The sequence below is a fragment of the Giraffa tippelskirchi genome, chromosome 5, assembly GCF_054371585.1.
Source record: "Giraffa tippelskirchi isolate mGirTip1 chromosome 5, T2T-mGirTip1v1.2.pri, whole genome shotgun sequence".
In the NCBI taxonomy this organism is placed as follows: Eukaryota; Metazoa; Chordata; class Mammalia; order Artiodactyla; family Giraffidae; genus Giraffa; species Giraffa tippelskirchi.
This window is the reverse complement of record NC_137279.1, coordinates 92,982,121-93,006,646: the sequence shown is the minus strand read 5'-3', so window position 1 is coordinate 93,006,646 and position 24,526 is coordinate 92,982,121. Positions and strand designations below refer to the sequence as shown.

At 55.1% G+C, this 24,526-nt stretch overlaps 1 protein-coding gene across 13 annotated transcripts in view; it reads right to left on the bottom strand.

The window, feature by feature from the left end:
• MEF2D (myocyte enhancer factor 2D) overlaps positions 1-24,526 on the bottom strand; it is a 37,034-nt gene that overhangs the window by 7,721 nt on the left and 4,787 nt on the right. For 4 of the 13 annotated variants that reach the window (XM_081494332.1, XM_081494328.1, XM_081494338.1 and 1 more), the window contains exons 2-9: positions 10,377-10,568; positions 9,570-9,773; positions 7,838-7,972; positions 6,803-7,013; positions 6,528-6,584; positions 4,771-4,961; positions 4,244-4,264; positions 2,967-3,096 (exon numbers count right to left, since the gene is read on the bottom strand). In XM_081494332.1, the coding sequence (XP_081350458.1) occupies positions 2,967-3,096; positions 4,244-4,264; positions 4,771-4,961; positions 6,528-6,584; positions 6,803-7,013; positions 7,838-7,972; positions 9,570-9,773; positions 10,377-10,430 (1,003 nt within the window). In that variant the 5' untranslated portion in view covers positions 10,431-10,568. Of the gene's footprint in view, positions 1-2,966; positions 3,097-4,243; positions 4,265-4,761; positions 4,962-6,527; positions 6,585-6,802; positions 7,014-7,837; positions 7,973-8,029; positions 8,168-9,569; positions 9,774-10,376; positions 10,569-24,526 lie in introns of all 13 variants that reach the window. The other 9 variants (XM_081494335.1, XM_081494329.1, XM_081494339.1 and 6 more) reach the window with 4 other exon arrangements.

Below are 24,526 nucleotides of genomic sequence, written 5' to 3'. Positions count from 1 at the left end.
TTGCACTGTCACAGAACAAACAGAACCATGAAATGTTTCACAATTTACACAGCCCTGTTGCATTTCATCCCACAGCCTGCTTGGGACTGTTTAGAAAATGTCTTCCCTGAGGAACAGGGCCGACAGCACTGTGGTGTGATGAGGAGGACATACCAGCCAGCCGGCCCCCTGCCACACCACTTGAAGGGCTGTCTGCTCCAGCCCTCTGGAGCAGGGAAGACAGGATTATCTGTGCAACAGAACAGCGAGGAGCAGGATGCGAGCCATGGGGTCAAACTTCCTGGCCACCTCCACTTACAGGCCATGTGACTTTGGTGAACTCACTCTGTAAACTGGAGGCAATAAACCTGCCTGCCTCACACAGCTGCTTTGAGGACTGAGCGAGTTAATGCACATGAAGCTTAGAGAACAGTGTCTGGCACATAGTAAATATCCCCAAGATTTACCTGCTGTTATTATTAATTCACCAATGAGGCAACTGCAGCCTCAAGTTTGAGGAACTCTCCCCAGGTCACAGTGAAAACCAATGGTGGAGCTCAGACAAGACCCCAGGCTTCTTTATTATCTTTATTTCTCACTCGGTAGATGATCCATGCTTGCCTCTGGTCTTACAACAATGTTAGCCAGGAGTGTTGAGACACTTAAATTTAAAAGGCAGACCAAGGGCAGACAGGAGCCCAGAGGACCAACTCTTTACAACACTCATTTCAGAAATAAGGAAACCAACTCTGAGGAGCGTGGTGCCTTACCCAACGCCCCCAGCCAGTGAATGGTAGGGACTCAACCCCCAGTCCTGCACTTTCCCACCACACTCCCGCCCTGTCTACCTATAGACTTGACTCCCCACCCGGCCCCTTGGTCTGCTCCTAGAAGGACCACAATCAGACCTCTGCAACCAGTGTCAACAAGGGGCCAGGCCTGTCCCTTACCTGTGATTATTACCAGAGGCAGATCACCCCCAGTTTGAGTTGGACTGGGGCCAGGGACTGTAAACAGTGAACAACTAAATAGCAATGTGTTCACTGGGGTTCTGTTTATATACAGAGGGTCATCTGAAAACACTTGCTGTTTAAACTGAAATCTACTTAACTGCTCCTGCAGCAGGAGGAACTGGAGCCCCCGGTTTTCTAGAGGATGTGAGAAAGCCCAAATACTTCCCAGCAGAGCTCCGAGGGCAGCCCAGGGTCAGAATCTGCTTTCTTACCAGACTGACAAATAGAGTCTAAAGTCTGGCTTTGCTAAGTGTCTGTCTCAGGTTCACGGACACCGACTAACCTCCGTCCTGCTCCACAGAGACTGGTGAAGGACCTGAGAAGATGGCAGGAAACCACCACCATGGGATTCTCAAGTAAACAGCAGTTCCTGAGCGCTGCCCTCTACCAACCACCCTGGCTGCCAGGGCTAAAAGGGCCTCAGAGACCCCTGTCCACCCACAACTCACTGGTGAGAACTCCTACTGGCCTCCAAGGGTGCAGCCATCTGAAGCAGTCCTCTCTAAAGCTGCCCAAGGACATGATAACTTAGGAGTGTGTACACACACAGGAGCATAAGCAAGGGACAACAGACTTCACAGACACCTAGGTGATAAACTCTGGACCCCAACACACATGCCCCTCAACATGAGACAGTCCCTCCAGCTTTTTCACCTGCCCTAAGGGCCTTTCCTACACACAGGGCTGGGTTCTGGAGTTTTACACACAGGGAAGAGGTGGGATTCTGTGGCTCTCTGTACTGATATCTGGGACCTACCTAGCATGATTCAACTCTGGAATGGAGGCTTGGAGAGTGGGGAGAAGTTTAGCTGTCTTTGGTCTAGTCTGATTTCACTGCAGAACAGCCCTGATGCAAGTCACTCACAGCTCAGAGAAGCTGGGGAACATGAGAGGCTCGCCTCAGTGAGAAAAACAGACCAGGGTCCCAGCCACACAGATGCTCTGAAGCAAGGTGACAAGGCATTTCTGCACTGGGAAGTCCTTCCTGACGCAGCAGCTTGGAATGCAGGCGAGGATGTTCTGTCACAGACTGTTCCTGGGAGGGTGTGAGTGGATGACAGAGGCCAGGACAGCCCTGGGGACCCAAGACAGTCCAAGCACTGGGCGTCCTTTCTGAATTCTTCTACCCAGAGACCTCTCTCATGTCACCAAGTGACACGTCACCTTCAGATCCCCTTCCCCACCTTCATCAGACTTCCTCCTCCCTTCCCCCGTCATCATTCCACCAAGCCAGCATCAGGGTGACAGCCCGCTTCTTCCTCCTCCACCTTGCCCTGGAGTCCCTACTTGGCTTTCCCAGGAAGCTGGATGTATCTTCCTAACCATGCCTCCTCTCGGGCCTCCACCCCCTCCCTCTCTCTCGTTTCTTCACCCTCCTCCTCCTGGACCTGGCCGTGCTTGCCTCCCTGCTCCCTGACCTGGTCAGCCTGAGTCACCCAACTGGTCAGCCCACCTCAGATGGGAGCTGCTGAAGGACAGGGCTCTCCTTCTCCATCAGGTCCTATTTAAAAATAAGGGACACTCACACTCACTTAAATTTGATTTTTCAGACGAAATAATAATTTTTACGTAAGTATGTCTTAGAGACAGTTCCAGGAACACCATCACCACGTGAATGGCATCTGATATTGCTATTTGCTAAATCTGGCACCCTTAATTAGGTGGTGTGTGTGTGTGTGTGTGTGTGTGTGTTTGTTTATGTATGTGTGTGTGTGTGTGTGTGTGTGTGTGTGTGTGTGTTCGTTTATGTCTGACTCTGCAACCCCATGGACTATATAGCCCACCAGGCTCCCCTGTTCATGGGATTCTCCAGCCACGAATACTGGAACGGGGTGCGACTTCTTGGGGGCTCCCCCAAATCAACGGCCTTCCTCAAACTGGGGCAGCCCCCAGAGAATACGTTGTGTTCCCTCTGTGGTCCCACCCCTGCCCAGAGGCCAACTGCACCTGGCTACATGTAACATGAACACTCACCTGTATTGTAGGCAGTGGGCATGGAGGAGAAGGGGAGGCCCTGGCTGAGTAAACTTGGTGTTGCCACGGAAACCACTGGGGTGGTGAGCGAGTGGGTAGACTGGGAGACCCCAAGGCGCTGGGCATTGTTCTGCAGGAGAAAACAGACTGTCAGAGGTGGAAGATGGGTGGGCTGCTTTATCCAGGCTCCATTCCAAGGCCCAGGTGGGATGCCTCAACATGGAGGCCCGAGAGATAAACACACACAAGGGTGCATACAGAGACGCTGAAATCCACAGAGAGAAAAGTGCACACACAGATGTACTCCCACCGACACATGTGCAAAGGGGAAGGTACACATGCTGGCCCTGTGGCCCCAACGCCAGCTAGGGCCCCATCTCCATTCTTCTCCTGGCAAGTCCCTCCATCAGTCACACTGCAGCACACAACCTGCTAGAAACACGCTGGCATGTGCGAAGGAAATGCGGGGCCTGGCGTGGCGTGTGCCTGCGTGTACGCACACACGTGTGTGGGGCTGTCAGCTCCATCTGCCGCTGAGTCACTTGTTTATTCCAACTCCACACTGGGGCCGAAACTGCCGCCGTGTTGGCCGCCAAAGCCTGCCTGCCTTTTCCAGCCTCTCTGGCCTCCCATCAGAGAGTTGGGGAGGGAGGAGCCCCCGCCCCACTCTGGCTGAGGGTGAATATGTAAGTGTGTACACGTGTGAGAGAGAAAGAGTGGCTGTGTGCGCCTCTGAGTGCCTGTATGCAGGAAGGAGCACATGGAGACGGGGGAGGCAGGGAAGCCCACAACCAAGGACAACTCTGGCCTTGCCTGGCCTCGGCTTCCCCTAGAAAGCCGATTTTCCTGTCTGGCTGGCACTCACTGGAGGGCCCTGTCCTGGGTGGGCCTGAGGAGAGTCAGAGGGCAGGGGCCTAACGCAGGCATTCTGGGACACAACGAGATGGGACCTCTGAGGCCTGGGGCAGACCCGCTCCACTCTCGTGCACATGTGCACACACACGCAGAGAGGTGAGTCTGCACGAACGCAACATCACATGAAGATGTCCACAGACACTCAGGTACACACACATGCATGTGTAACCCCTTGCCCCCTCCCCACTCACTTCTGTATCCCATCTGGCACTGAGCACAACTCCTGGCAGATAACCAAACAACACGCACACACACACAGGCGAAAGGACAAAGGCACACACATATTCCATGCTGGGGGACCACAGAGCAATAGGTTGGCCCAGGATTCAAAGCCACAGCAAACATCTCACAGCCTCACTTACCAGATCTAAATGGTCCTCAGTCTGGGAGCAGAAATAAAACCAAGGGGATGGTTCAGTCTCTGGCCTCTGCCCTTCCCTCACACCCCTGCCCCCATGGCTATCCCATCTACCTCTCTGCATCAGAGCAGGGCAGCTCTCTGGCCCATAATGACAGAGCTCTTCACCATCCTGACTGATCTCTGAAGATGCTATATCTCAGAGCCCATCAGTGAGGAAATCCTTACAGGCTAACCCACATCCCTCTGCTGTGACGGCAAGTCCTCCTCTCATCCTCCTGTTATCATCAGGGAACCTTCTCTCCCACCTTGTGTCCCATTTCACCACCCATGAGGCTAGTAATTCTGTGTTCCAACCTCTCGTAAGGCCCTTTGGGAGGAAGAGCTCATAAAAAGCCACGATTCCACATTCTCTCGGGAAGTCCTAGCTGCTAGTTAACTTTCACCTCTTCCACTGGAGATCAGCTTTGTCCTCCCTCCCCACTCTCTCATTCCTCAGCCCCTGCCCCTTGGTCCAAACACCCCACTCACCAAGTGATGCATTAACCCCTTTCCTCCCTGGGAAGTGATGACCCTCAGGTCAGGCTTGCGGCTGGGGGCTCCAAGCTGGGCGCTGTGGGCGGGTGGGGGTGGAGACTTGGCAGGGATGACCTTGTTTAGGCTGTTGCCGTTAGCCACAGGGAGGAGGCCAGGGGAAGCCCGAGCACTGACATAGCCATTCCCTGGAGAGGTGAAGAGAAAGGGGTAAAAGGAAAAACATGGACCTACCACTTATCCTTATTAGCTGTGCCAGAAGGCCTGTTACCCAGAACTTCTCAGAATCATGCTCAGGTTTTGAGTAAGGGCTGAGTCCTCTAATTTTCCCCTAAAACCACCTTGTCTTGGCAATAGGGGGAGAACACCCCCTTACTCCTCAATCATCAGGTTCATCCCCATGCCTCCAAGCTACATGTGATGGGGCTGGGTGGTAGGAGCTGGTCACTGATGACAGGAAGTCCAGCACTTGCCCCCAACCGGGCCCATAAAGACACAGGTTGTACAAGGGTAGCAGCCTGAAAGCTAAGACTCAGTGAGGATCCTGGTCACAAGATCAAATCAATACTCAGACTGCTCCCCTTGCCTTGAGCTGGGAATGCTGGGAAAGATGCACCATGAACTTGTCATGGTGGTGTTACTGGAACTAGTGGGCTGGTGACATAGCTGCCCGCATAATTAGACTGGTAATAACAAGCAGAATAACCATCTTTTACACTTGTTCCACACTCCATAACCAACACAGGGCCTTCACATACATCTCAGTGTATTTAATCCTCACACTAACCCTGCAAGACGGACAGGACATGTATCATTAGCCATATTTACAGAAGCAGAAACAAAGCCCGCTTGGCAGAGGTGTGATGTGTCCAGAGCCACACAACCATTTTCTACTGCTGTGCTTGAGGGTCTACAAGGATCACTGTCCCCTTAAGGTCTGCAGACGTTTCTCTGGCCCTTTCTTTGCGGGGGGAGGGGTATTCACCCATTTCCTGCCCCATACACAACTACTGCCAAGGAGGTAGTACATGGTGCCTGGGGAATTCTAGGTGGGGAATTCTAAATCCCAGAGATGTGGGAGGACCACAATCAGAAGTGTCACCTTGCTCTGTCTCCTGAGAGCACACTGCTTCCCTGAAGTGTGTGGCCGCCTCCATCCCAATTCCCGGATCACTTCGGGAATGGCAGGAATGTCAGGGTGACGTCAATGGTGACATTCGAAGTCACAGTCACCAGCGGACAACGGCACAGGGCAGGAGGGGCTGTCAGCTGCTGGGGGTGGGGGGACATGGAGGGAGCAGCCTTTCTTCCGTGGCACATAGATGTGTTCTCACAAGTGCACATCTATTGTCTGGATATTCCCGTAAGAGTGAGAATGTCTGTGTGTGAGAGTGTATGTGAGTCCATGCCTCTATTGTCGGCAATGTCAGATATTCATATCTTCCAGACCCCAACCAGACACCCCTAACTCAAATGGAAAACCCTTTAACCTTTCCTCCAACTGGAAATGTTGGTGAGTTCTCAGTTTGCCCAGAATTCCCTAAGCCTAAATCTTTGTTGATCATCCGCACCAATCACTGCTACAGACAAAAAAAATCCAGAGGCTTAAAAATCCTGAGACTCTGTATACAACCAGCTCAGGTCCTGGGATCTTTCTCTTCTCTGACCTAGGTCCCTCCTGGTCCCTGGACACCTGAAGCCACTGAGTAGGCAGACTCTGGCCCACTCCCAGACAGAAGAGCAGCTTTACTCACCGACAGGGCTGGGGCAGGCTCCGTTAGCACTGCTGAGGTCTCCCCCCAGCATGGCCCCTGGAGGAAAAAGAACCATGAGCTGACAGGATGCCCCCTTCCAGGGTGAGTCCTGGGAATTGAGCAGGGAGAGGAATCGCAGTCCCTTCCCTCAGGAGCCACATACATGGGAGAGTGCTGCAGTGGGGGACGTGAAACAGTCATGGTGGAAAATGGAATCCCCAAGTCCTCACCACACCTCACTGCCACCTCACCTACCCGCCTATCAGATCACTCACCTGCACTGGCTGGCCGCTGGGGCAGGCCGGGAGACACACTGTTCCTCTGTAGTGCTGGCTGCTGGGGGGACAGGAGCCGTGGGTCCGTGAGGGATGATGTCACCAGGGAAGGGGTGACCAGGGAGCCGCTGGGGTTGCTGAACTGCAGGGAGCTCTGATTGGACACGGGCACCGTGACGGGCATGGCAAAGTTGGGGGCCGGGACAGCTGACTAGACAGAAGATGGAGAGGCAGGGTCAGGCCAGGGTGACCCCTTAGCCTGGGAGGGCAGGCCGGGGTTCCTCTAGTCTCTGGGCTGTGTGTCCTACGGCCAGCAGCAGCTTGATCTCTCTGCCCTGGGCCCCCCTGGAATCATGCCTGCCCCTCCCACCAAGGAAGTACGCAGGCTGGAGTGCTTTGGGATCCAGTTCCAGCCCAGAGAATGAGAAGAAGACTCTGCTCACTGCAGATGGACCCGGGACACCTAGAACCCTCCTAGTGGAGGTGGGTTAGTCCTCAGCCAGGCAGGACACACAGAGAGCAGGTTAGAGGCCCTGAGTATAGACCCCAACTCACACACAGAGCTGTTAAGGACGAGCGCGTGGGTCAGGACGTCACCTCACTAGTCGTCTCCCATCCGTCCACCTGCTATAGAGGGTGTTCACCCACCTCACTTTCTTCCCCTTCAGCAATCTCTGCCTCCCCTCAACAGTGTGACTGAGTATCTTGGGCTGGGGTGTCAGAGCAGGCCGAGAGGGGCCTCTCCCCAAAACAGATCTGGACAAAGAGCACATTCTCTACTTTCTAGTCATCTAAGGATCTCAGGCCATCTACACACTTCTTGCTGCTTAGGGGGACACTCCAGGCTTCTCCCAGCTTATGGTCCATGACAAGGGTCACGGGTTTATCACAACCGAGGTCAGAGGTTCCTCAGTGGTCACCAACAGCCCCACACGGCTCAGAGCAGAACATCCACCAGAGGCAGCGGAGGGCCGGGGCGGGGCGCAAAGCCACACCATGCACCACAGGGAGGCTCTCCTCCATGCGACTACTCACGGCCAGTCTATAACTCTGCATCATTTTATCAAATTCCTCGTCTATCTTTTTATATTTCTCCTCCGTCTGGGGGGTCAGGGCAAACACCTCGTCCACCTCAGGGCTCTCACATTCCCTGTGCTTCTTGTGCAGCGCCTGGGGGGGGAACGGGCCGGGAGGGGGGCCGACAGAGAGAGAGTGAGTGGGGCTCACCCCATAGCGCCGGAAGAGCCCGTCCAGCTCCTCGCTGGCGCGCCGGTACTTGTCCTCCAGCAGGGGGCTCTGTTCCAGCGAATCCTCCCCGTCGGGCTCCGGGCTGTCGCAGCCGTTGAAGCCCTTCTTCCTCAGGGTCTGTAACCGCACCACTACCATCAGCAGGGCTGAGGGTCCTCCCCTGCCTGCCCTCTGGCGCTCCTTCCAGCCCTTCCCTAAGACTCCCCTACTGTCTCCCCACCTCAGGGTTCTCAGCCCCCTCCCCTCAAGGTGACCCACCCCTCCTAGGGCACTGTGTGACTATGTGGTTGGTGGTGGAGACTTGCTTCCCAGGTGACAGGTGGAGCGGGGGATTTCTGGGGGATGGGTTGAGGGACCAGTGCTCTGAGCCAGCCGGCGCCTGTGCACCCTTAGGTGAGCCCCGGCCAGAAGGCACAGAGGGTTCCCCAGGAGAAGACAGCTCCAGGGCTGACGGCCTGACTCAATTCCTGGGCTCTGTCTAAAAAAAGAAAGGAAGAGAGAAGTAGAGACTGAGACAGAGAGGGAGAAGAATAAGAGGGAGAAAGGCAAAATCTTTCTTTGCATTTACTGAGTTCCTACCATGCCCCACCTTGTGCGCTGTCCTTGACCAAAGGCGCATGCTTCTCCCATGCATTCATACAAAGCAGGGCATGTACACCTGGTACGTCTAGAGGAGACCCCCAGGCTGCCCTCTCCATTCTCAAAACATCTTCACAGATACTTGTTTTGTCTTGGAAATAAATGTAAATTTTACTTTCTAGTCTAGTGTAAATCTGTTTTCTCTAATATAAAAATAAAGGGATTTCCTCCATATCTGTTGAAATAAAGTCTTGCTCCAGGAAGGAAGGCCTGTGGCTTCCCAGGCACCCTCTTCATCGGCACAGGTCCTGAACCCCCAGTGTGAGAAGCAGAAACTGGGCTGTCTCAATCAATTCACAACACTCTTCAAAGCAAGTACTGGCCCCATTTCGTGGGGGTGGGCACCAAGGCTTGGGGAAGCTAAACCACCTGCCCAAGGCCACACAACCAGTAAAGGCCAGAGCTGGATTCCAAAGCCCATGTCCTTTAATGGTTCATCACGTCGGCTCTCTCTGAAACAGAAAACAGAGCCACAGGGACCCACAAAGGGACAAAGACAGAGCAGGAGAGATGGAAACAAAGAACGAGACAGAGAAAGAAGAATCAGATGCAGCAGCATATCAAAAGATGGAGAAGGAAGAAAAAAGAGAGAGAATCTGAGAGAAGACAGAGCAGAGATGTCATGTTATACCTGACAGATGTGAAGAAAATGGCTCAGAGAGTGCTGGGTGGGCGTGGGCTGAGTGGGCAGCCCCAGCTGACAGCTACCTTGCTGCCCTCCTTCCTTCTCGGGCCCGGGGTTTGTGTGAGAGGATGTGGGTTTATATGTGTGTGCACACAGGTGAGGGGGCTTCAAGGGGCAGGTGTACACATGTGTGTGCATGGGTGTGGGGTGTGCAGTTGCAGGCAGGGGAGGGGGGGTCTGCGCGCGTGGGCCCACCTCGATGATGTCGGCGTTGGTGCGGCTCTCATGGGGCTCATTGTACTCCGTGTACTTGAGCAGCACCTTGTCCATGTCCGTGCTGGCGTACTGGAACAGCTTGTTGGAGTGGTTGAAGATGATGAGCGCGATCTCGCAGTCACAGAGCACGCTTAGCTCGTACGCCTTCTTCATCAGCCCGAACTTCCGCTTGGTGAATGTCACCTGTAGATGGATGGGTGGGCGGCCAGGTATGGCTCAGTCAAGGGCTGCCCAGAAGTCTTACCCACAGGCAGCTGGACATAGCCCCTGCCTCAGGGTAACACAGCCCTTTCTTAGGGGCCCCGGTCTGGGGAAGGAACAGGTCAGCACCTCTCTGCCAACACATGGCCAAGACACAGCCCGGAGCTAATTCACTGAAGGCAGAGAATTCAGATGGACAGAACTCCACACCTCTGGGCTGGAGGCTATGAAGAGGTTAGGGAAGCAGACGACAAGAGCTTCCACGCTCTTCCCTTGGGATAGGAGGAGGGGAGGGATTCATCCTGTGAAAGGAGAAGTGCCTGGGCATGTTCTGAGGCCTGCATGTTGAATATGGGAGGGACACAGGTCTGCCTGGCCGCAGCAGCAGGTGAGTTCTAGGACACAAGACTCTAAGAGATGCAGGGAGATGGGGGTTCCCCTTCTCCCAACTCAGCCTTTGCCCTTCCATAATCGACTCCAGAGCCCCCTTATTCCAGGAAGCCTTCTTGGAGTGGCTAGAAGGAGTGGAGGCAGAGGCCAGCTCCCTGCCCACAACCACTCTGTGGGGCTCCAGGATCCCCTCACCTGTCGGTTCCGCTCATCGGTGATTCGCTGGATCTGAATCTTTTTCCTCCCCATCTTTTCTGGGGATCCTCAGTGCCAGGAAAGGGAGGGGATTGCTGGGTGGCGGGTCTCGGCACACCTTACACTGTGCTCATGAACGGTCTTGGACCAGCGCTCAGTTCATGGTCTGCAGGACACTTTCTGCACAGCCTCCTGGGTGGGGAGGGTTACAAGAGGACTGTCAGCCGTGGCAACCCACAGCCCAGCTCCTTGGGCACACTGGCCAGGCTCACAGCCCAGCTCCTCAGGCACACCAGCCAGGCTCATGGCACCCCTGTGAGAGGCTGGCAGCATCTGAGCCCCATCCACAAACTGAGGAAATGGTGGCGACCTGAGGCGATGGCATGCCACAGCCAAGCACAAGCTAGAATTCACTCAGGCCCAGGACTCTGCTAAAGGCTTTCCCCACACCATCACTGCTGCCCTCAGGTTTTAGGTCAGACAGAATACCATCAGGAAGCTCCCTGACTTCTAAGGGTCTGGGTCTTCGAGAATGCCTCAGGCCCTCCTTTCTTCCCGGAGCTCACCCAGAGCAGAGACACCTGGGCTCCCCGGCTGCCCCACTGGCCAAGGATGGTGGTTCCCATATGGAGCCTGGTGCAGAGAACAGCCAAAGGTGTGAACAGCTCGCACGGGGTACCTGCTACCAGAATGCCAGTGTGTCTGCGCCCCTGGCTCAAGAACATACCAGTGCAGGTCCAGAGCAGTGATCCTCACACCTGACTTGGAGCCCTGGAGCCTGGATTCCCAGAGTAGGGCTCAGGCTGAGAAGCCCTATCTCCCCTCAACCAGGGCTCCTGGACACCAATCTGTTCTACTCAGTGGGCCTTGGCCTAAATTTCAGGCTTGAAGAAAGGATTCTGCTGCTTTAAACAAAGAAACAAACGAACCCTCTAGACCAGAGGTCTGTGAGTTTTTTCTTTTAAAAAGCTAAATCGTAAGTATTTCAGGCTTCGCAAGCCATACAGTCTCCATTGTAACTACTCAACTCTGCCACTGCAGCGTGAATGCAGTTGCGGACAACACAATTAAAGGAATGAGTGTGGCTGTGCCCCCAATCAAACTAGATTTTTAAGAACAGGCGGCATGGCCAGACTTGGCCCATGGGTCATAGTTTGCACACTCCTGCTCTAGAGGAATGGGTCATGTCTAGAACCCAAGTTCAGACTAAGAGCAGTGCCCCCCAACCTTGCTCAACTTGGAGCAGCAGAGAAAATGTAAAATCAGTGCCATATAGGAAAGAAGCTGCTGGCAGCCAGGGGGACACAGGCACCAGGAAGAGGGATCCCCGTCTCAGTACACCTATAAACCCATCACGGCCCACTGCTTGAAGAGCTCCAATTCCAGAGCCAGGAAGGGAAATGGAGCCCCACACGGAACAACAAGAGGTAACGGGATGAAAGGAGGCACAGAGATGGCAGCCGTGCTCGAGCCAGAAAAGGAACACATCAAGGCTGGGCAGCACTAACAGGCCGGTGGGGGAGGGGGCGGGGACAGGAAGGGCACAGGATGGAGGCACAAGATGACCCCTGGGCCCTTCTGGCTCTGTGAGTCCAGAGATGGAATAGTGGGGGACGGTGGCAGGGGGCCCATGCCCCCTAAGGTCACTCTGAAAGGGTCCTGGGAGGAGTCCCGGCCACATGCCAGCCCTCCTCCAGAGTTCCCCTTCTGCAGAGTCCCTGCAGGAGAGCCCACCAGTGTCCAGGGGGGTGGGCTATCACCTCCCCAACCCAACCCGGACAGAGGTGTCAATGGAACCCCCTCCCCAGCCCCCATTTCAGTGGTTGCTGAGTTTCTCTGGAGCCTTTACATATCCACTCAACTGTGGCCCCCTGGGTTCCACAGCAGATGCCGAAGTTCAGCCTCGGCCATAGAGGGGAGCAGAGAGGGCCAGCAGGGACTCTGTGGACTTGGAAGGAGCCAGGAATATCCCTCCCCACTCTCTCCCATTACCAGGACTTTCCCTCAGGCCTTCCCTAGCTCAGCTAGCTGGAAAGAGCACTTCTACTGAGTCCAGGTATCTCTGGAAAACAATGTAGCTCCCTCTCCACTCCAGGAAGGACCCTCCACCCCTCCCTCTCTCTCCCCAGGGAGAAATCCCCAAACACTCTTCCCCTCTTTCCTACCCTCAGGGTGCTCCATGGGCCCTGGGCCTCCTACTGTCCACCTTCACGCATGCCCTAGGACATCACCAATCAACCCTGAGCTGAGTGAGTCGACATCTGGACCCAGAACCAGCTCCAGCCATCCCATCCCTTGCCTGTGACCCCAATCTCTGCCAAACACTGAAAAGGCTCTACTCCAAGGATTTCGACTCCTCTGCCTTCCAGTGCAACCCAAAGGCTGCATTTTCCCGAGTTGCAGTGGTATGGGCTTGGCAGGGAAAGTGGGGAGGAAATACTGAGGGCAAGGGAGGGCTAAGAAGAGGGCTTTCTTAAAAATTTAATTTTTCGAGAAGAGGGCTTTTAAAACAGGATTCTCTGGCCTAGCCTTGAAAGCCTCAATCTAGACTGGTAAATGCAGTCACCATAACCCTCCTCTGGCTTATAGCATCCACCTCTGTCCCTCTCCTATTTTTACTACCTCATTCTTTCCACCTTTTGTTCACCAGCAAATTTTTGCTGAGATATAACCACTCTCAGCTTATGGTCCATGCTCTCTTTGCTCTCATGATCCTCAGAAAAGTCATTCCTACAATCTAACTTCTTTCCTTAGGTCCTCCCAAAATTACCGACTCTCATAGTATTCTAATGTCTTCTTTCTAGCACTTATCATGAATGTGTGTGTGTGTGCAAGTCGCTCAGTCATGTACGACTCTTTGCAACCCCATGGACTATACAGTCCATGGAATTATACTGGAGTGGGGAGCCGTTCCCTTCTCCAGGGGATCTTCCCAACCCAGGGATGGAACCCAGGTCTCCCCCATTGCAGGTGGATTCTTTACCAGCTGAGCCACCAGGGAAGCCCAAGAATACTGCAGTGGGTAGCCTATCCCTTCTCCAGCGGATCTCGACCCAGGGATCAAACTGGGGTCTCCCGCATTGCGAGCGGAGTCTTCATCAGCTGAGCCACCAGGGAACCCTATCATGAATGTAAATAATCATAATTCTGTGCTTCTGTTTAATGCCTGGCTGCCCTATAGGACTGAAGCTTTATGAGGGCAGGAACCACGTCTGTATTCTTCACCACTCTATCCCCTGTGACGAGGAGCTCGAGAAATGTCTGTTGAAAGGAAGGAAGCGCTGTTTTATTGCTGTGACCCTGTGAGAAGTTCTTCCCGGGGCCTAATTTCCGTTAGTCCTGCTGTAGGACCAGCTCCCCTCACTCTGTGCTCTGTGGAAACACAACTCTTCCTCTCCCACCTGCACCTATAGCCTGCCTGTTTGGACACCATCTACCCCCCAACCACCCGTGCCACTTCAGTCCTCAACCCTCCCTACTCTCAGGTTGGTTGGTACAGAGGGTGAGACTCTGAAGTCTTCTAAGGAGCAGCCCTGAGCACATGGAGATGGAGAGGATGGGGTTGCTTAGGCAACTGTCGCCTGGCAACCAGCTCCCTGGCTGATCTCCTACACCGCCCCCCCCACCCCCGCCTCATGCTGGGGGAGCTGGGATACAAGAGGGATCAGGACTGAGAAGACAGGGAAGGCACAGAGACCCACTGAGCCTCCGCTGACAGAGGAAAGTCAGGGTTAAAAAGGCCAGGCCTCATCTACCCCCAGTCCCTGCCAAGGTAGCCCAAAGCACTTGTTATAACTCCAGGTGCCCGTGGCCCCTTCCCCATTGCCACTCCTACCTCTGTGCTAACGCTGCCCAAGGAGAAGATGCCCCTACCTCGGGCAGTCCTTCTTCCTATCTAACCAGGAGCCCTCCCATAATGCAGGCTCAGTTTGTACTCTTCTCTTTCCCCTTCTGCTATCCATCCATTCCACATTGCTGCAGAGTCTTGGAAAGCTTGGGGGCAAAAACATTAACTCAGCCTTTACTTTGGTAAAAGGGCTGGCTGGGGCCTGGGTGGGCACGATGAACCCTAAACTGACCCTATCCAAGGTATGGAGGCCTACCTTGTCCAAGCTTCCCTCCTAGCCAATTAGGGAAATTTTAATGAACACCTGGACCGCCTTAATTAGCCCTCTGCCTAATTACCTAACCAACTGCCAGGAGCCAGAGGCCTGAGCATCTGTTATCCAGATGTGAGCCTTTTCTTCCTCGCCCAGCCCAGCCCCATTTCTCTTCCCCTCTCTAGTCACTCCTCCTCTAGGAAGCCCTCCCAGATGACCTGGCTTTTGGCTGCTTCTCCTGGAGGCCAAAGGCTTGGGAGGGTGGAGAGCTGCTATGGAGACAGGGAGTTGTCCAGGATGGCCCTTCTGTTCCGATGGCCCCAGGGCCCACTCAGTCCTGACCTCAGGCCACAGCTATGACTCGGGCTGGCAGCATCGCTGTCACTGAAAGTCCCCCCTCAAAGGCTCCAGCTGACTCTGATTCACCTACTCTGGGTAGTGCTGGGAGGACAGGACTGGGCAGAGTGGACCTCCTGGGGAGTAAGTGGGAGCAGACAGAGAGAGAGCCTCACCCCACAGAGACAGAAGGAGCGAAGGACGAGGGGGATGGCAGCCAAGCTGAGCCCCAGGGAGGCAGGCGAGGACCCACTGTGGAGAAGGGTGGCTGCAGAGAAACCTTTGCTAGTGGAGTGCAAAGAGGGCAGGAGGCTTCTCTCACAACACTCTTGACAAGGAGGAGAGGCTGAGTGAGGGGACCAGACATGAATGGGGTTCCAGGAGGACCCCATGGACAACCAGTTTTCTCTGCTGGGCCACAGACCCAACAGGAACATGCAGGTTGTACTGACAGGCAAATGAGGTGCAAATAATATATAAAGTGTACCCTAAAGGGGGTCTTGGTTTGGAGGGGGCATGGGAGAAATAACAGGCCCCTGCCTCCCCCAATGTAACACCTCTTGGTACCTGAGCAATATTCAAACCATTCTCGGGTTTCAGAATGATGCTATCTCAGTTCCTGTGTGAGGGTGGCCTGGGGCCAGCTGGAGGAGTGGGGGGAGCGGTCAGGGCAGCCTCTCAGAGCTGCCATTGCAGCAGGGCTGCCCTTCCTGGGGGAGGTGCAGGACAGGCGCCTTCCAAAGGTAACCCCCACCTCCTCTCTCCTGTTGCTGTCAGGGGACCACCTACCTCCACGCTCCCCTTCCACCCAGATCCATCCTCCGTCCCAGTGGCCCAGAGGCTTGGAGGCACTGCAGAGCATCTGCTTTCATAGCTGCCACACCAGCGCAAGTCAAAATGGAGCAGCTGCCCAGAGAGGCTGAGTGAGCAGCCCCCGTCACAGAGCAATGGGCTTCAAACCCCTGCTCTTCCCTAGTGAGAAAGGCAACTCTCATTAAGCAGGCCCTTCATCCCTTCCTCCCAGGCTGCTCAGGGCTGCAGGCTGTGGACTGGAGGGGAAGGCAAGAGGCGCTGGAGACAGCTGTCATCCCTCCTCCCGCCCCTTCCCTGTGGCTGGGCTGCAGGGCATGAAATAAGCAGCAGGCGCTGGGGGAGGGGGTGACAATCCAATCCACCTGTCACCCCCACAGTCAGGCGGCCTCAAGCAGCCTGCTCACTAACAAGGGAGGAGGCGTGGGTGAGGCAGACACAGAGGGGGGTGGCAAAGGGGGAACAGACGCACAGACGCAGGAAAAGAGACACAGAAAAAGAAGTAGAGTCCAAGAGGAAGGCAGAGTGAGTGGCAGAGGTGGACAGGGAGAGAGAGCAAGCCAGAGGAGAGAGGGAGAGGCAGGAGACCAGAGACAAAGATTCAGAGAGAGGTGGGTAGAGAACAAGAGGCAGGTTCAACAACTGTTTGCAGCACCCTGATGCTAGGCTGGGCATGGGGGCATAACTCGACAGGACTCCATCCCCACCCTGAAAACCTGCAGTCCCACCAAGAGACAGACAAGGGGAGGGCAGGGAGAGCCAGGGAGACCTTCAGGGGCCAGGACTGGGCCCAGGCCTGGCCTGGGACAGAGCATCTCAGCTCTTGGGGCTCTGGCTAGGTCTAGACTTGAGGGCAGGCAGGCCATGAGAGTGGGTGGATGGAGGTAAGCATAAGGCCCAGGAGCCCTCTCAACACCCTGGGCGCTGCCTCCATTCCTGCCCCACTCCAGGGCTCACAACCTTCCAAGCCACTCTCTCTAAGCACAGACACAGGCTGGGTGGGGGATCTGGAAGATGAGTGGGAAGGTGAACTCAGGGACCACTGAGAGGTGGGGTCTAGGCAGGAGTCCTGGGGTTTGCAGCCTCAGGGGTATGCAGAGCCCTTTCTTCACAAACGCTGCACTAGTCCTGGAGTTGGGGGCATTCCCCTCCCCTCAAAGTCTGGGCCAAGGCAGGGCCCCTCTCCCTGACCCTGCACAGTCCAATTCTCACTCGCCCAGCTTCCCACCCACTGCTCCCTGGCTCCTCTCTGCTCTCCATTCTCTCTACCCCTTCTCTGCTCCCACTCCCACGCCCTCACCATGGAGTTCTAGGGTCTGCTCTCAAAGGCACAGGCCGGACCTGGACCCATCCCCATCCTCCTCCTCCTCCCTTCAAAGTACTGTTTGGCAGGATCACTCCCCAAACCCCTGGTTCCCACCATCGTCCCCTCCCTCGGGGACTCCCCTCCCCCAGCCCAGCAGCCTCAGGGCTGGGCAGGGGCTATTTTTAGTCTGGGCACTGAGCTAATTTTAACTCACCGACAGGGGACCTGGGGGCGGGCTGTCGGGGTGGGGGGAGGGAGAGAAGGACCAGTCCAAGAAAGCTGGACATGGGGGGGGGGGTGTCTTAGGTCCCAGGCGCCCTGAGTGGAGGCAGGCACTGCAGCCTCAGTTGAAGGCACAAGAATCGACCTGCCAAGAGGAGCACCCAGTGTGGGGAGCAGGGCTAGGGGCCCTCCCTCCAGCTTCCACTGGACAACTCTCCCGAGCCCCACCCTAGGCTTCCCGCCCTCTTCTTCTTGGCAAGTCTCCTGGGATGGGTCATCCTGTTCTCTGCCCAGGAGATGCCTCTCTCGTGAGGGTCTGTCTCCTGAGCCTCCTCCACTGCTTCCCCACCCCAGCTTGTCCTTCCTGTAGTCTAGCTCTCATCCTTCCTGTAGCAGCTCAGAGGCCCAATGGCTCCCTACAGAGGCAGCTGCCGACCCCCACCCCCAACCTCTAGCACTTCCCACCCAGTTCTGGCCTTCCATTAGTGGCCTCTGGGCTGGCTCCCAGGACCCACCCTAGTCCCCACAGGTTCCGGAGCCACGCTGCTGACCTTAGAAATAACTGGGGGAGGGGGGGGTAACAGGAGATTGAGTCCTAGTAGAAAAGGGAGAGAGAGGTGAGGAAGGGCAACGAACAACATAGGGAAATACCGGCACTGTGGGTAAGGATTCTGGGTGCTTGGGTTCAAGTCCCTGCCCTGGCCCTAACTCACTGTGTGAACCTGAATAAGTCACTGCCCCCTCCAGGGTTCACCCCTCCTCCCCCAGCCAGTACAATGGGTAGGTGGCATGGACCAGGTACCCTAGTGCCCTTCCAGCCTAGACATTCTGTTCCTATGCTCTTTATAGAGCCCCCAAAGGAAGGGAGGTCAGGACTCTTGTGACACCATGGAGAGCTAACAGAGGAGATGGCCCGTTTATGTGCCCTGTCCTCCAGCTTAGGAGGGGAGGGTAACGTGGAGGCCAGAAGAGAGAAGGCACAGGCCTGACGAAGAAGGGGTGCTTTCGGAACGATAACCTCCACAACAGATGGCCAAGGTTTGACAGAAGCTCATGGTAGGTCAGGGCAGGTGCCAGGTGGGGCACACAGGCCCCGGCAGCAGAGGTTCTGCCAAACAAATCCCCTCACACACATAGAATGCCTATCAGACCCAGAGCTTGGGGACCTGCTTCCGATTAGAGCAGTGACTGACCCAAGGTCACTGTCATGGTCATTAGGGGGGCCAGCTCTGGAAGCCCAGCTGGAGGCTTACTTCATGCTCTAGCTAGCAGGCTGGTCAGTAATGACTCACTACTGCTCATCTGCATGGGTATTTGCATAGTGTATCTGATCTTATTCCATCAACTTCTACTTCCCATTCCAGGACTTGGGACACCCCCACCCAGCATCCCTGGAACTTAGGGACCCCAAGTGGAGTTCTTGGCACCTCAGATCTCCCATCTCATCCTTCTCCAGAAAACATCCCTCACTTTTTCCAGTGGTACTGTCTAGAGCTCTGAATCCAACAGGGTCCTCCACTCTTGTCTAGGTCCCCTGTCCAGGAAGGGATGTGAGGGGAGAAAGTGTAATTACGAGGAACAACTGAGCACTGCAGCTAGAGGAATTTTATAAGATTCATGAGGTAAAGTGTGATCTTTCCACAACAGCCTGGGGTTCCTCCGGAGAAAAGCCCTAGTCCCCTCTTTAGTGACAAGGTTGGGGCAGCGGTAGGATAGGGGTGGACTGTCCTTTACTTCTATTTCTGTCTCCATGTCTAAATTCCACTCTCAAGGGTGCAAAGTGAGAGGAAACAGTCTAGTACAGTGTGCAAGACAGATATTAAGACTACAGAGAGGACTCTTCAGGGCTGTCTTTGAACTCACAGTCATCTCTGGGGCTAAAATTTGCTTTGTTAGACGTTACTCGACCAAGCGTAGGCAGCTGGTAACACTTGGGAGGGGATGATGGCCACAGCATTATAGTCCAACCATGGGAGCTCGAAGACAACTGATCCCTTGTCTACCTTGAAGAGGTCAAACTGACCTCTGTTTGTCCAGTTATAATACCTACGCTTCGAGCCATACCCCCTGAAACAATGAAGTCAAGCAGTGGTCTCCTATCCCAGGAAGTTCTTCCCGCTATCTAACCACCATCCCTCCCACTGCAGCCAACCCTTCCCTTGCAACCTAACCTCATTCCACTCATCTCGATCAGAGTGGTGGACAGGGGCCCCTGGCCATCGAAGCCTCGGCTGAGGAGAGGTGGGGCGGTTGGGACGGTTAGTGTGTCACCTTCCACCTCCCCACCCAACTTCCCTCTGGGGTCTCAGGAGACAGAAGTGAAAGTGGCAGCTGGGGCCTTGGGGGCGGGTCAGCTTGAGAGCCGTTGGGGTGAGCATAATGCCACCAGTGCTGGGTCTGGGCTGCCTGCCATTGCAGCAGGTGGGCTGATGGTTAGATCAGGAGAGGGACTGCCCATGGAAATGAGGGCTTGGGAGAACTATGATGTGTGGGCCCCTGGCCAAAGGAAGAGCAAGCTGAAGAGGAAAAAGTTGAGAAAAGCAGGCAGTACAGTCTCAGAAGGGCACTCGCCTCCAGGGCAGTGGTTTGTTCCCTTGTTTAGAGCAGCAGGATCCTTTTTTCCCATCCACAGAACAGGGGCAAGGCTGCTCAGGCTGAAGCAGATGAAGGGATTGCATGTCCGGACTGCTGGGACATGAGAGCAAGGAGAGAAGGGAGGGGCCTGAGGCTGGGCCCTCACACTGGACAGCACCAATTCCAATGGAAGGGAAGGTAGAGGAGGAGAAAGCAAAGTGTTCACCTACTATTACCGCCAGCACCCCCACCCCAAAGAGGCCAATCCAATCAGGGAGAGCAAATCCTCCTAGAGACATCATAACCTCGGGAAGCCATGAGGATTTAAAGGGGCCGCTCGGGGTGGCAGCTGGATCTCCTTCTGACTCGAAGGACAGTCCTCTAAGCCCCTGGCAAGGGAGGGCAGGCAGTGCGGCTGCGTGGGCCTGCTGAGGCGGCCAGCCAGGCAGCTCTTACAGGATTAGCTTGCTGCTTTCAGGAAAGGTGCCAGGTGAGGCTAAGATGCCCAGCCAGATGGAGCACCCCCCACCCCATGGGCAGACAGTGGCGGGGGGAGGGGGGAAAGTACCTGCACAGATCTATGCAAACACTTGCCCCCAGATTTGATCCACGCCCTTCACCAATACACAGTTTCTCACCCTTTCTTGAAGATACTGTACAAAGACCCCTCTGATTACTAACAGTGAGGATCCCTGTGTACCCAGCTTTCTCTGCCATTTCTATCATCAAGAGCTACCCTTTGTCTAAGGAGGAAGTCCAGTCTATTGTCTACTCTCAATCCTTCTGCTACACTTTACAACCAGGGCCCCACCCCAGCGAGCAGGTGAGGAGGCCAAGAGGTTCCTCCTCTCTGATCCCTGTCAGCTTCCCCACCCTCTGGGCTGACAGGTGGGGGAGACAAGAGGGAACAGCTGGGCCAGGACACCTGTCCCCACCCAGTCAGCCTGGGCCCCACGGGCCTGCCATGGGGTATGCATAGGGGAGTCAGCAGAGAGGGGCAGGCAGCTGTGGGGGGTGGAGGGAAGGGGCTCAGAGGTCCAGAGATGTGACTGGAAAGGCCTGAAGCAACACTTTCAAAACCAGCCCATCCTCCAGGTCTACCCCCAACCATCAATACACACAGGCTCTAAAGGTTTGAGGTCATCTGCCCCCATCCCCTTGCTTCCGTGTTACTTGATCCAACTGGAGCAGGGAGACTCCACAAAGAGACCAACAACCCTCCTCTCCCCACCCACACCCACTCCTGCAGTGGGTCTTCCCTTGAGGTCTGAGCATCAGCTCCCTCTTACTCCTCCTCGTTCTCCCAACCCTCAATCCCAAGTATTTGCTGGCAGGGGTGGGGGCAGGGAAATCATGAGAGAGAAGTAAGCACGCAGCCAGAGGGATCTGCTAAGACTCTGGGGTGAAGTGAGGAGGGGACAGTTCTGAGACAAGAAGGTGGCTGGATGGGGAGGGCAGAGCTGGGCTCAGCTTCCCAAGCCCACCCCTGGGTCTTCTCGGGGCCCTCCTCACATCAAGTTCCTGCCTGGGACACAGTGTGCCCCTGCCCCACCTTCTGGACCACGGCCTTAGCACGCAAGTCCAGGGCCAGGTTGGAGCTGATGTCTGGAAGAAAGGATACAGCCACTTTCCCAGGCTGTGTTGAGTACCACACGTTTTCCCATGGAACCTTTTGACTTTTTTTTTTCCAGGAGAGGCATCTCTGTTTCATAGAAATGGAAACCAACTCAGAGGTGGGCAGGGACTTGCCCAAGGTCACCAGGAGTAAGTGGCAGAGGTGGGCTGACTGCTGAGCACAGCGGTTCCCTGCACAGCTTGGACTGAGAGCAGGCAGGGTCTCCCTTCCCGGGAGCAACAGCACATTCCTTCCGGGGCAGATTCCCTACCATCAGGCTCAAGTCAGCCATGCCTCTCACCTTTCGCACAAGCCCAGGACTCTTGTGGCTCAAATCTTTCCTGATCTAGTTTCTCTCCTCAGTCATCTCATACGGCAGCTTTAGAGGGTACTAACAAGTACCCAGGAGGAGTCTGAGGGGTCTGTCACCTGTTCCTGCTTACATATCCCTGCTTTGGGAAGCTTACCCCATGACAGTCAATCAGAAGACAATACCTTCTTAGGGAACCAAAGCATGTCCCCCCCGCCCCCCAATCTGCCACCAGATCCTAATCCTCTGCCTTCCTGTCAGGGAATCCTACTGCATTGGTCCTTCCCTTCAGTGTATCTTCCTCCTACCCCCAGGTCTCCCTGGGCCTTCCTTTCCACTGCCCTTCCTCTGGGCAGAATCCTTCCCTTAATCTTAGACAAAAGCCCTTAGCACCTCCTAACTGGGAAAATTCGAGCAAGTCACTTAAAACTCTTACTCAGTCTCCCTAATTACAAAGGAAAAAACAAATGAAATATTGTATGAGAAATAAATGAATCTTCCTATGTTTCCATGCCCAGCACAGAGCTTGGCACACAGGGACACAACAAATGGAAGTTTCCTTTCTCCAGTCCCCAGGGATCTCAAAAGTTTTAGGTTTTGGTCTTCAAAGCATATTGGAAAACAGGGTGAGTGGGGTACTCCCTGAGGGTAAAGTGCTCATGACCATGGAGCAAAACAAGCTCCCTCTCTATATGCTTCCCAGGCCTTTCTAACTCCTCGGGGAGTGGCCAGAGCACCATGCCAAGGTCAGTGACCAGGCCTAGAGCCTGGAGCCTCCTGGGAGGCTGGGAGGGTGAGTTTAAGTGAGTAAATACGGTCCCGCCTGGGTGAGGCCAGCAACAGGCCAGAGCTCCAGACAATTCCCTCTCCTTCCAGCCCACAACAGAGGAGAGAGAGACTAGACAGGAGGTGCAACTGTCACCCCCCCAATCCCAAGCTCCCAGGGTCTCGTGCAGAGTCAGTGAACCCATTGCCCATCTCCACACTAGAGAGGATCAGCCAGAAGTACAGCTGGGCTCCCAGGAAGGGGAGGTTGTAGCCACAGCCTCAAAAAAAGGGAAAATCAGATGCAAAGGGCCCTGGGGATCGCCCAGGCTAGGGGTCAGCCCTGAAATGCCTGAGGGCTCAGATGTAACCTTGATACCTTGGACTTGCCTTGCTTATCTGGGTGAGTGGGGAGTGCGACAGAGACCAGTGACAAACCACCAAAACACCCAGGTGCTCTGCTCACCACAAAGCTAGGTGAAACTCCTGTACATCTGCAAACTGGACTCACCCAAGGACATGCGGGTAGCATGAGGGGCCAAGGCAGGCTGAGCCAGGGCCACAGAGGGACAAATGGTGGCGGGAATGGAGTGGTGGGCAAAGGGCAGTGATGGAAGTCAGCCAGGACTCCCCAACTCACACGCCATGCTCTAGATCTAAACTCAATTCCTTGAGCTCCCTTCAACACTCTTCTCTTTAGGGTTCTCCATGCCTCTGCCTTCTTGCCTCCAGTCCCCTCACCCTGTTCCCAGTCTCTGATCTACTAATTATCTTTGCCTTTGAGTACCCCCACCCGCTACAGGACACAGTGGCTCCAGGGGTATGGACACACCCATGCGTATGTGCTGCACACCTCCATGCACGTGTGCCACTGAACGCTATGGACCTGCCAGATGTATCCGGGCATGCTGGTTTCCATAGGACCCCTACTCACCCCCCCTGCCAGGGGAAAGGGGCCCAAAGGCTAGCCATCCCACAGGTCCAGGACAAACTCTCCTTAGGATACTTGCAGTCCCAGGCAGCGCAGGACAAGAGAAGATAAATATTCCAGGAGCCAAATAGCACCATCCACTAAGCCAAAGTTCAAGGCCTTTCAGCAGAGCCACCAAGAGCCACTGGAGAAGAAAGTACTTCGAGATCCGTCTTTCTCCGGCCAAGTTGGAGCTCTCTCTCTCTCTTTCCCCCTCGTCTACCTCCACTGTTAAGTCCTTCCTGAAGTCTAAGCTCCACTCTGCCTGCTGAAGTTGTAGACAGACGGGGACATCAACCACTACACAGAAAGGGGTACAGCTCCCAGAAGAGAACTACTAGCACCTGACACCTCCCCCTCACCCCATGAGTAAGTCACCAAACTGGGACAGAAGGACAGACGGTTGGCCGGACTCCGGCCCCATGACTGGCTCATAAAAGCCACTAGCAATTACAGTGATGCTAAGGCTACACTGGCCCCGCCACCATCTCTTCCTTCCCTCTACAAGGGAGATAATTGCCTCAAACCAGTTGGCTTGAGAGCCTAGAGAGTCCCAGCCCTGATCCCAAGGAGTGGGGAGCACCTGTCAGCACAGTGCTGCAAGACCCAGAACCTGAGCTGAGGTTCTAGGGCCATGTCTGATTCTCAGACCCACTTCCAGAACACGGGTGAACACCAGCTACGACTTGTTCCCGAGAGCTGAGGTCTCTATTACCCATCCTCCCCAACTCCCCTTCTCCAGTAAGGCCACCGTTCTCCGGACTAGAGAGACAAGGAAGCAGGAGGCCTGGCTCTCAACACAATTAGGGAAGAAATGCTGGACCCACCTATTTGTTTCTGGCTCCTCTTGCCCCCACAGAGGTACACAGGTGGGTGGCAAAGTGTCCAATACAAGGTCCCATCCACACCAAGCCTGGGTAAGCACTGAGATTCTGGACCAAAGCCAAATGGGGAGGGCAGGGGGCCTGGCAGGCCAGAAGATGGTTGACAGGAGGAGTAGAGAGGCAGGCCTCTCTGGGGGCACAACGGCCAGGAAAATCCACAGCAAAGAGATATTCCCGGGCAGAGTCGGGAAGGAGGAGGGGCTAGGCCACAATCAGCGAGGGCCTAACCCCAAGGCCTCTTCTTTCCTGTCCTTCTCG